Raw genomic sequence first — 12,716 nt, 5'->3', positions numbered from 1 at the left:
ATGGAAAAAGCCAACGAGAGTTCTCTGATTGGTTTTGTCCTTCTAGGATTTTCAGACCACCCTCGCCTAGAGGCTGTGCTCTTTGTATTTGTCCTTTTGTTCTACCTCCTGACCCTTGTGGGAAATATCACCATTATCATCATCTCATACCTGGATCCTCGTCTTCATACCCCTATGTACTTCTTTCTCGGCAACCTCTCCTTTCTGGACATCTGCTTCACTACTAGCCTTGCACCTCAGACCCTAGTTAACCTGCGAGGACCAGAGAAAACCATCGCTTATGGTGGTTGTGTGGTACAGCTCTATATTTCTCTAGCACTGGGCTCAACCGAGTGTATCCTCCTGGTTGTGATGGCCTTGGATCGCTATGTTGCTGTTTGCAAACCTCTTCACTATGTGGTCATCATGAACCCACGGCTATGCCAGCAGCTGGCATTTATTTCCTGGCTCAGTGGTTTGGCCAATTCCTTGATTCATGCAACCTTTACTTTGCAGTTGCCCTTTTGTGGCAACCACAGGCTGGATCATTTTATTTGTGAAGTACCAGCTCTCCTTAAGTTGGCTTGTGTGGATACCACCATCAATGAGTTGGTCCTTTTTGTTGTTAGTATCCTGTTTCTCCTAATCCCCCCAGCACTCATCCTTATCTCCTATGGCTTCATAACTCAAGCAGTGCTGAGGCTCAAGTCAGTGGAGGCAAGGCGCAAAGCCTTCAGCACCTGCTCCTCCCACTTTACGGTGGTGATCATTTTCTATGGCACCATAATTTACATGTACCTGCAACCAAGCAACAGTTATGCTCAGGACCAAGGCAAGTTCATTTCACTTTTCTATACCATGGTGACCCCCACCTTAAATCCTATTATTTACACATTAAGAAACAAGGATGTGAAAGATGCACTGAAGAAGCTTCTCACAGGAAAACTGTGCTTTCTACAGACATGATGTGCAAGGAAGTGATCATAAGTCATGTAGTTACTCAGTTTCTACTTAGCCAAAACACTGTTCTCAATTTTACACAAATTAAATTATTGTTCACTTGTTTTATCTACATAAGGAATATTCTCTTCTTTTATGTGTAAATAACAAAATGTATATATCTTTATTTGTTGAGAGCTTGAACCATGGGAAACAGAATTGTGCATGGGTATACATTGTGACCTCACCACAAAGTCTGTATTTTACTTCCGACACTTATTCCCAAGGATTCAAACAACAAAAAAAAAGTAAACCATTAAGTATTTAGCAATTGTTCATTGAAAGTTAAGAAATTTTGATTGACTTTTCTAGGACCACTTTCAAATAAAATTTATAAAGATAATATAATACATTTTAGCTCTTTATTCATAATGTATATTCTCTTGAGCATATTTTCTCTATTAAATATTAAGGACTTTTAGCCACCTTATCTAATTTGTTTTCAATTTTAGTGAATTGTCCAACTTTCTGTCAAATACATTATATTTATTTCCTACTGCTGCACTCATTAAAGCTTCACACTGGACAATAAGTATTTTATGTATGCACTTCCTCTACCCAAACAGGAAAAAAAAAACAAAAAACAAAACCCTCATAGTGTCAATTTATTACTCAGGAAGATATTGTATTAACTATTCTTTTACATAACCCATTTGTCATTTAAAAATACCTTTTAGGAAGAAGCAAGTGAAATAAAATATTATAAACATTATTTTGGATAACTTACTAAGTGCATCTCCTTTTGTGTTCTTAGGTCACGGCATGCAAAACTTTTAAGAGAAAAAGTAATTCAATAATTTTGTTCTAAATCATTTTCTAATCAGATAAGAATAATTACACTTCAAAATGCACCATTATTTTTAAAATAATTTTTATCACTTAAAGTAATAAAGAAGTCTCAGTCAAAGATTATCTAATGAATCTTAGTACGTCAAGAAAACATTACAGTTATGAAAAGGTGGGTCACTTTTGGTATAATTTTTTTCTTTTTTGCATTGTAAACACACGTATTCCACTCCATATACAACATATGATTCTGTACAGGCTACAGTAGTAATTCTGTAAATATATGTGTGTTTAAGTGTGTGTCTGTGTGTCTGTGTTATACTATTTGGAAAAGAATAGAGCAAATATGAAAGTTAATGATAAGTAGCAGAAAACAGATTATATTTGATTGATAATTAATTCATTGTTCCTAGTACATTGTCTCATAAAGAGGGCAATGGGTTATCAAAGCTTTTCTGTTGTGTCATTTTCAACAAAGCAGTAAAATTTCTGACAAATCAATATTTTTTCTTTTTCAAAACAGGCATCAATGATGCGCAATACTATTCTACATTGAAATTTATAACTCTTATCATTTTATGTGGAGAATAAATCATTCCCTATAGCAAAAATGGGTAAGCTACCCATTAGAAATGGAAGTTTCTATTAATATGAAACTTCTAAAACTAGATTTCAGGCTTTCCAAGTGGTGATGGTGGTGAAGAACCCACCTGCCAATGCAGGAGATGTAAGAGACGCAGGTTCGATCCCTGAGTTGGGAAGATCTCCTGGTGGAAGGTATGGAAACCCACTCCAATATTCTTTGCCTGGAGAATCCCATGGACAGAGGAGCTTGGCGGGTTATAGACCATAGTGTGGCAAAGAGTCAGATACGACTGAAAAGACATATCATCAAAACTAGATTTCAGAAATATAATATGAGCAATTTTTAACTAGATATAAAAAGATAATGTGGAACTTTGCACAATATCAGTAACTTAAAATATGGGGAAAAATGATTATAAAACTGAATACTGGCAGATAATTCAAAAGTAACTATGTGCAGAGTAAATAACTCTTGATTATGTGTGGTATAAATAAGAAGTAGCTTCAATAAACATTTTCTTTACCATGGAAAATTTGGGTTACAGAGTAGTATTCCACTTTATTTCTTATTGAAGTTAAAGTTGGTGTTATCTGTTGAACATGGCAAAGACTGAAAACGTTCCTTGGATAAGAGGTGGAGAATCAAAATTCACACAAATATTGTGTGTTGCAAGAAAATTAAATATGATATGCATAAAAGGATTTGAATTAATAATGCATGGTTAACGAACATTTATAAAGACAAGATTTTCAATACTATGATTGTGACTATGCTTCCAAACTAATGAAAATAACAAAGTTTCTGGATTTGATTAAACCAATGTCACAGAATATTTGTCTTTAGAAAATTAAGTTAAAAAAGGAAGTTATATATTGACAGTACTTTTTTATTATATCAGCTTTGCCTAGAGAAGAAAGGAAACAAAAAGGCATAGCTATGATCAAAAGTGTCCTAGCTCAGGGATAACTTAAATATTTAATTATATTTAGCCAGATAAAATTTGAAAAATCACATTTTAAGGTTGAGAATTTACCTTTTTATCAGATAATTAGCATGTGGTATAAATAGCTTGCTTTCTATGATTTAAAAAATAAGCCATATTTTGATAATAAAATATTTGACTATCTTATAAATATCATCCAAACAAAATTTAATCTTAGCGTACTACAGAATATAAATAAGAACAACCAAATCAGTTTGCCAACATCTCTGAACAGAATATTTCCAACTTCAGGCATATGATTTAAATATTTTATTAATTTGTAATTTATGAAATAGAAATAATAGCCAATATTGGGAAATCTCTCCCTGTTTATGGATTTTTTGATCAATCTAAATTAAAAAATCATTAATACTTGTTTCCATGTTCAGAAACCTATAGAGTAATTTTTTTAATTTAATGGGAAAAATATACAAAATGCTTAGCTTAAGCTATTTTTTAGCAGAATATTTTAATTTTATTGGAGTATAGTTGATTTACAATGATGTGTTCAAGTGCACAGCAAGGTGAGAGTTATACACATATATATACAACTCTATTTCTGGATTCTTTTCCATATAGGCCATTAGAGAGCATTGATTTGGAGTTTCCTGTGCTATACACTAGGTTCTTATCAGTTATTTATTTTAAATACAGTATTGTATATACGTGTGTATATGTCAATACCAATCCCGCAGTTTATCAGTCCCCTCTTACCTCCTGGTAACCATAAGTTTTGTTTTCTACATCTACTCTGTTTTTTGTAGATAAGTTCATTTGTTACCCTCCTTTTTAAAAATTACACATGTACGCGATAACACGTGATACTTGTCATTTTCTGTCTGACATACTTCACTAAGCAGGACAATCTCTGTTACCACAAATGGCATTATTTCATTCTTTTTTATGACTGAGTAATATTCCATTGTATATATGTTCCACATCTTCTATATTCATCCTTATATTGATGGACATTTAGACTGATTCCATGTCCTTGCTATTGTAAATAGTGCTGCAGTGAACATTAGGGTGCATGTAGCTTTCCAAATTATGGTTTTCTCTGAATACATGCCTAGGAGTGGGATTGTGGGATCATATGATGGCTATATTTTTAGATTTTTAAGAAATTTCTATACTGTTCTCCACAGTGGCTGTAACTACTTACATTCCTCCAACAGTGTAGGAGGGTTTCCTTTTCTTCACACCCTCTCCAGAACTTACTGTTTGTAGATATTTTGATAATGGTCATTCTGGTTGGGGTGAAGTGATACATCACTGTACTTTTGATTTACATTTCTCTAATGATTAGTGATGTTGAGCATATTTTCATGTCCTTTTTAGTCATTTGTGTGTCTTCTTTGGAGATAAAACTATTTAGATTTTTTATCCATTTTTTTTTGGAGAAGGCAATGGCACCCCACTCCAGCTTGGAGAATCCCAGGGACAGGGGAGCCTGGTAGGCTGCCATCTATGGGGTCGCACAGAGTCAGACATGACTGAAGCGACTTAGCAGTAGCAGCAGCATCCATTTTTTTATTGGGCTGTTTGTTTTGTATCCTGAATTGCATAATCTATTTGTATATTTTGGAGATTATTCCCTTATCAGTTGCTCTGTTTGCAAATATTTTCTTCCATTTTGAGGGTTGTTTTTTCATCTTGTTTATGGTTTACTTTGACTTTCCTGGTGGCTCACAGGGTAAAGTGTCTGCCTGCAATGCTGGAGATTTGGGTTCAATCCCTGGGTTGGGAAAATCCCCTAGAGAAGGAAATGGCAACCCATTCCAGTACTCTTGCCTGGAAAATCCCATGGACGGAGAAGCCTGGTAGACTACAGTCCATGGGGTCTCAAAGAGTAGGACACGCCTAAGGGACTTCACTTTCACTCATGGTTTACTTTGCTGTGCAAAGCTTTTAATTAGGTCCCATTTAGTTTTGTTTTTATGACTCTGGGACTTCCCTGCTGGTTCAGATGGTAATGAATTGGCCTGGAGTGCAAGAGACCTGGGTTTTATCCCTGGGTCAGAAAGATCCCCTGGAGAAGGGAATGGCTACTCACTCCAGTATTCTTGCCTGGGAAATCCCATTGACAGAGAAGCCTGGTGGGGGTACAACATGGGGATGCAAGAGTTGGACACGACTGAGTAACTAACCTTTCACTTTCACTTTTAACTGTTTTTATTTTTTTGCCAGTCTAGGCAGTGTATCCTAAAACATCTTGCTGTGATTTAAGTCAAAGAGTGCTCTGCCTATGTTTTCCTCAGTGTTTTATAGTGTGAGCCTTATATTTAGGTGTTTAATGCATTTTGAGTTTATTTTTGTGTTATGGTGCTAGAAAGTGTTCTAATTTCATTATTTTACATGGAGCTGTTCAATTTTTCCAGCATCACTTATTGAAGAGACTGTCTTTTCTCCATTGTGTATTTTTGCCTTCTTTGTCATAGATTAGGTGACCATAGGTATACGGGTTTATCTCTGGGCTTTCTATCTATTCCTTTGATCTATATTTGTTTTTGTGCCAGCACCATACTGTTTTGATGACTGTACACAGAAGTTTTGTGTAGCACAGGCAACAACACAAAGTAATACAGAGGCCTGTTCAATTAATGTTTCTGGGGTGACTAATTATTCTTTGGAAATAAACTAGAGCCATGTGCCCACACTTTGCCTAAAATTGACTGGCATTTAAATAGTTAAATGTAATAACTAAGAAAACACAATAGACAAAGTGTGTTTTGAGCATGGTCAGGGGCAACTTTATAACACATATGTTATTTAAAAAATTCTATTATGTGCCTTCATCATATTTTATTATTTGTTTGGCCTTAGAGCATTCTTTTTTTTAAAATAGCCATTGATCATCCTATTTATTTGGCTGTGTTGGGTCTTAATTGAGCATGTGGGGTCTTTCACTGAGGCACACAGACTCTCTAGTGGCATGTGGGCTCAGTAGTCATAGCATGCGTGGTCTCTAGTTGTGGCTCATGGGCTTAGTTTCTCTGTGGCAAGTGGGATCTTAGTTCCCTGACTAGGGTTTGAATCCAAGTCTTCTGCATTTAACCACTGGACCATCAGGGAAGTCCCTCTTCATCATATTTTAATAATAAAGAGAAAAACTTTACTTCCCTAAAGATGGGTTACTGTTTCAGTGTGTATATAATTAAATATCTCTGTATTTAAAAAATAATTTAGAGTAATTAAAAATAATGCTGCCATTAAGTTAGACACCTTTATTATTATTTTTTATTTAAATAGACTGTTAAAATGAAATTTTCAATTACTTTGTATATGTTTAAACAAGTTTATTTTACTTTGCCCTAAGTGATAATTATGGAACAACAGAAAGTAAATTCATAGAGCCTATGTCATAGACATGATATATATGCTATGTTCAAATTGTTCTTCAAGTGTGAATAAATTATGATCTAGATCGGTTCTTTGCTTTACCTAGGCACACACACATCAGACAAACCATGGGTTTTACAATATGCCCTCATGAAACCTTGCCCCGCAAAATACATTTGACTGATCAAACAAGTTGTAACAGTTCAAAACATCATATTGGCAGTCTAATTTTAAATTTTCTGTTAACAAGTTTGATGTCTTTTCTAAAAATAAATGGGCACTTAACATGGCTTCTTATGCATACAGGCTGAATGACTAATTCCTGGATAGTATGAGCTGCTTAATTTTTTGAGTTGCTGGAGATGTTGCCAGTAATTTAGCCCCAGGGAAATCTAAGCTATCCACTCTGGCTAGCCTAAGGTCTAGGGAATAAACTGTAGTCCACACTCTGGAATTGCAGATTTTTGGTATTCTACTGATTTTAGTAGCAGAGTTTAAATAATAAAAGATCCTGATATGAAAGAGATGGGTAATCTATTTATTCACATTGATATCAGATGAGAAAGAAAATTTTCAGAATTTTTCCTACAGCATCCAACAGCTGATTGGAAAGAATCCTTGTGTGTTCATCTAAGGTCATGGTCTACCAGCTTGAGGAGTCTGGGTGAGTTGATTGTGAGACTGATTTCTTATAGCTTTCATATAGAAGTCTTTGCTCCAACTCTGGTTTATGCCTCCAACTCCTGTTCATAATTAACTTTCATCCCCAGAAATTTTTTTTATCTGATCCATATCACCATCTTTGTCTCAGTACAGCTTTCTTCTTTGTTTTTGTTGTTATCTTTGATTATTTTATTCTTATGATTTCTTTCTCTATCTACATGATAAATCAATGCAATGATTAACCATCAGAATGAACCATTCAGGTAGTACACCTTTATTCATTTTAACGTATAAACTTGCAACTTTAAGACTTGGTGTACCATCTTTGGAGAGATTGTTGACATTTTGTGAGGAAGACACTTTAAACTTACTTATCTATGAAATCAAGTTTATTTTTAATTTTTTAAAACTATACTCTTTAAGAGTCCTTATTGAATATGTTACAATATTGATTTTGTTTTATGTTTTGGGTTTTTGGCCATGAGGCATGTGGAACCTCTGCTCCCTGACCAGGGATTGAACTTGTACATTCTACACTGGAAGGCAAAATCTTAATCACTGGACCACCAGGGAAGTCCCAGAAATCAAGTTTAATAACATGTCTTTATTTACAGGTTGTTGTGATGAACACATGAGGTAACACATTGCAAAACATTTAGAATTCATTTATGTACTGTTTATATGATACTATTTCTTAATCAGTCATCCATTTTATTAGATTTTTCAAAATAATTCTATAAATTGCTTAACCAAACTGATTTTACTGGGTCTTGGTATATGTTATATATAAAGAGAGTGGAGAAGAAGAGAACAAAGATACTAAAACACAGATACTAAACTAAATGTTTAGGATTTTTTAATGAAGTAAATATGGAAAATAATGATATTTTTCTTTTCATAAGTGAATGTATTTATGGTGATATGTAAAAGATAAAAAGGTAAAATATTTAAAAATAGACTAAATTAGAAGCTGTATAAAAAATATAGAATAAGTGTGAGTAACACAAAGTGGAGTTTGAAATAAGACTAAAACTACAGATAATTGGAGTTGACAATTGGTGGACATTATGTCAAAAATTAAGCTAATGTAGCAACAATAAAAGCAGAAAATCTTTGGGCTTCCCAGGTGGTGCTAATGGTAAAGAACCTGTATGCCAATGCAGGAGATGCAAGAAACATGAGTTTGATCCTTGGGTCAGGAAGATCCCCTGGAGTAGGAAATGACAACACACTCCAACATTCTTGTCTGGAAAATTCCATGGACAGAGGAGCCTGGAGGGCGACAGTCCAGAGGCCGCAAAGAGCCAGACACAACTGAGCACAATGAATCTTTAGTTTTGTTAGACATATCTTCTAAACATCTCAAAATACAGATGTACTTCTTTCAGTAACTGGATAAATATTTTATTAAATCTAGAAATAAGCACACCAAGAAACCAACTTTTGTGGAAGTTACATTAGGACCATTCTGGAGGGGAAGGGCAGATGATCGTTGATTTAGTTTAGTGAGTAGAAAAGTATGATTTTTTATTTTGCAATGTTATTCTGAAATGTATTCCCCTAAAGAGGACTGAATCTACATTTATAAAGCAAAAACTCACTGATTCAACTCCACTTTATTCCAAATATTGGTTAAGCACTTCCCAAGGTGTGATTTTATCCAACTCTTCCATACAAACCTGTCAAGCGTGTACTATTATTGTGTGATTCATATCTTTGAGAATTTGACTAGCACAATATTTTTTCAAAGAATGCTTTGTCTTCAGGAAAAACACACACACACACACAAATTAATGCTTTGAGTTGGTGAAGTAATTCAAGTTTACTTTTGATCAAATTAAATTGGTTAATTACCAAGAGAACATTCAAGGCAAAAACTGATTGAAAAGTCATTTTTTCCCTCTTTTTAAATTAGTACAGTTAGTTTTCCAAATCATTATTAAATACATAATTGTGCCCCTAAACAAAGTAACTACTCTTCTCTTAGATGTATTATTCTTTTTTAAGTCTAACAGAAAATCTTCATAATAAAAAAATATTGTTTGAATATTCTTCTTTGGTTGAAACATTGAAGTTGCTTCTATAGATACTTACATAGTAGACACCTGGAATTATGTAATCAAAATGTTATTTATGCAATTTTAACAAGTCATGGTAACTTGGATTTCCTTTAATACTTTTATTCATCCACGGATTATACAAATGCTAACTTCACACATGTGTGTTATTTACTTTTCCATCTCCATAACCCTGCATCCTTCCTCCACCTGGAATCTGGATACTTTCATTCATTCAAAATTCTTCGATTCTTCATAAGGCAATTTAAAAATTTACTTCATCAACAACTCAGCTTAAAATTTTTTTTGGTATCTAAATTTCTGTAGGACCTGTATCTGACAACTACATCCACTATATAGGTAAATATAGAGGTGTGTGTTAGTGACTACCGATTTTCAAGCCTCACAATGTTTTTCAAAGGCATATATAAAATAATAATATATAATACAGTATTCAGTTCAGTTCAGTTCAATTCAGTCGCTCAGTCATGTCCGACTCTTTGTGACCCCATGAATCGCAGCATGCCAGGCCGCCCTGTCCATTACCACCTCCCGGAGTTCACTCAAACTCACGGCCATCAAGTCGGTGATGCCATCCAGCCATCTCATCCTCTGTCATCCCCTTTTCCTCCTACCCCCAATCCCTCCTACAATAACATAAAATATAACATTATATATTACATAATATATAATATCTGATAATATCTGATTATAATATGTAATATTATATAACCATATATTATATATAATGATATAATATATAGTTACTTTATCCATACCTTTGTAAGTATATATACAGATATATGATATAATATTGGGTATTAATCATTAGATACATTTTATTCAATAATTGTATATACCTTTGTAAAACATTATGGGCACTTGAAAGGCAGAAATAATAATATATTTCTTTTTATACTCCATTGATGTTTACTAAATGTTTGAAATATTAAATATTTTTGTTCTTAAAATAAAAATTAAAAAGACACTATGGTCTTGCAGACTATCTCTTGCTCATATTTGACCTCAGGAATAATACTTTATTCACAATAAGCAAACTGCAGCATAAAAACAGATGCTAGCTGGGAGGGATTGGGGGCAGGAGGAGAAGGGGACGACAGAGGATGAGATGGCTGGATGGCATCACTGACTCGATGGACGTGAGTCTCAGTGAACTCCGGGAGTTGGTGATGGACAGGGTGGCCTGGCATGCTGCGATTCATGGGGTCGCAAAGAGTCGGACACGACTGAGCGACTGATCTGATCTGATCTGATCTGATGAAGAAAATAAATAGGAAGGAATGGATTAGCAGAGATGATCATGCTAAGTGCCAAACATAGTTCCTGTCAAAGAGCAGAAACATAGTAAGTTTGCAGAAATTAGTCAGTGAAAGATATGTTTTATACACAATTATAAATTCTTAATACCTAACATTACCTAATTGAGCTACTTATAATGAATAATGGGGGCAAGGTATATACACTATTTCTGCCTGATATGTGAAGAAATTTACAGAAAGGTGATGAAACTGGTCTAAAATAAGTTTACTATAAGTACAGAACAACTATTAGTTCTATTACCAGTGTGTGTTAGATTCTTTAGTGATTCTTCATATGGTTTGCAAAGCTCATCCAAAGCTTATTTCTTTGGAGTCAACAACTAGCAAGATCAAAGTAAACCAGGTACAATAGTACACTCAGTATTTTGAGAAATAATTGACTTTAAACTTTACTGTATTGGTCTGATTCCACAGGGCATATTAGAGCCTGGTAACAACCATGCTATCTGCTAGTTTGCATGTACTGGTATTGGTATTGTCCCACGTGCTATGTGCTCAGTCACTCAGTCATTTCTGACTCTTTTGTGACCACACGGTCTATAGCCCACAAGGCTCCTCTCTGTCCATGGAATTTTCCAAGCAAGAATACTGGAGTACGTTGCCATTTCCTATTCCAGAGGATCTTCCTGGCCCAGGGATAGAACTAGAGTCTCCTGCATTGGCAGGTTTTCTACAGAACCATCAGGGAAACTCATTGTCTTGCACATAATGAAAACACTCATTCCAGTGTTATGCAAATACAAGGATTCACCAAATTTAATAAGGCCCCCTGGCCTGTCAGGAACAAGTTCATCTTATTTGATGAACCATAATTTAAGTCAATGCATTAATGCCTGAAAATGGCTAGAATAGAAGTAAGCATATTTCAATGATATGAAAATACTTAGTTTTAAATCCAGACATCACTGGCCAAGAAAATGGCTTAATGATACTGCGATGCGAGTGACTGACACCAGATTTCTATCACCTGGATGAGAGGTGATGGGAAGGACTGATGAGTCAGGCAGAGGTCCAAGTGAAGGAAGGAGTCAGCTCCAGCAGAGAGCACAGTGGAAGCAACCAGAAGTGCCAGAGGCAAGTTTTCTCTTTTCCTGTGGCTCCTCCTGGACATTCTGCTTGATTCTAACTCATTTAGAACCTGAGGCTATCATGTCAAAATGGAACCCCAATGTCATTGTGTCCAAACTCCTTAGGAAAATGAGGAAACATTGAGCTTGATCACACAACTTTATGGACTCTCAAGACAAACTTAGGACATAGGCATAATTTTCTTAAATGTTGAGAAAACTATGCTTAGTGTTTAAGTAATGTGAATATTATTAGCTGTGCTAAAACCAGCCACCCTAAGGCCACACTCCTAAGACATCCAAAGTACATTATTTCAATCACTCTCACTAAGTGGATATTAGAGTAAATAAGGAAAAGAAAAAAGTGAAAGTGTTAGTTGCTCAGTCATGTCCAACTCTATGCAGATCCATGGACTGTAGCCCGTCAGGCTCCTCTGTCCAGGCAACAATATAGGAGTAGGTAGCCATTCCCTTTTCTAGGGGATCTTTCCAACCCAGGGATCAAACCTGAGTCTCCAGCATTGCAGATAGATTCTTTTACCTTCTGAGCCACCAGGGAAGCCCAAATCAGGAAAAGAACAACACTCTTACTCTAGCAACTCTTATAGCAAAGGTGGCTTGGATCATGCTAGAGGGCAGATAAAAGCTAATCTGAATAAGTCAGTCTTCTCTGTCTCTCTTTGAAAGACACTGTCACTTTCATGGAGACCAAGGAACCCTTTCTATACTTCTTGTCTTGGACCAGATGAGCAGTCCTTAGACATCCCAATCTTTCTTCCATAAAGATAAGTTGTAGTATGCTTTGTTTCTTATTGACTGTTTTAAGTTGAATTGTATCCCCTCCAAAATTCATATGTTGAAATCCTAACCCCAGTACTCCAATTGTGACTCAGTTTGGAGATTGGATCTTTAGAGACA

General features: G+C 35.2%; 1 protein-coding gene across 1 annotated transcript; it reads left to right on the top strand.

Annotated features, from left to right (window-relative positions):
• On the top strand, positions 1–945 carry LOC104993382 (olfactory receptor 2G3). Its single transcript, XM_010846621.1, has one exon. It carries the CDS (start codon positions 1–3, stop codon positions 943–945), a length of 945 nt encoding a protein of 314 aa, XP_010844923.1.
• The last annotated feature ends 11,771 nt before the right edge of the window (positions 946–12,716 follow it).

This window comes from Bison bison, unplaced genomic scaffold (genome assembly GCF_000754665.1).
Source record: "Bison bison bison isolate TAMUID 2011002044 unplaced genomic scaffold, Bison_UMD1.0 scf7180017864238, whole genome shotgun sequence".
NCBI lineage: Eukaryota > Metazoa > Chordata > Mammalia > Artiodactyla > Bovidae > Bison > Bison bison.
The sequence above is the reverse complement of the archived record's forward strand: the minus strand, read 5'-3'. Positions and strand labels throughout refer to the sequence as shown.

Coding starts and splice junctions, on each gene's coding strand:
- LOC104993382 (XM_010846621.1), top strand. CDS start 1: ATGGAAAAAGCCAACGAGAGTTCTCTGATTGGTTTTGTCCTTCTAGGA.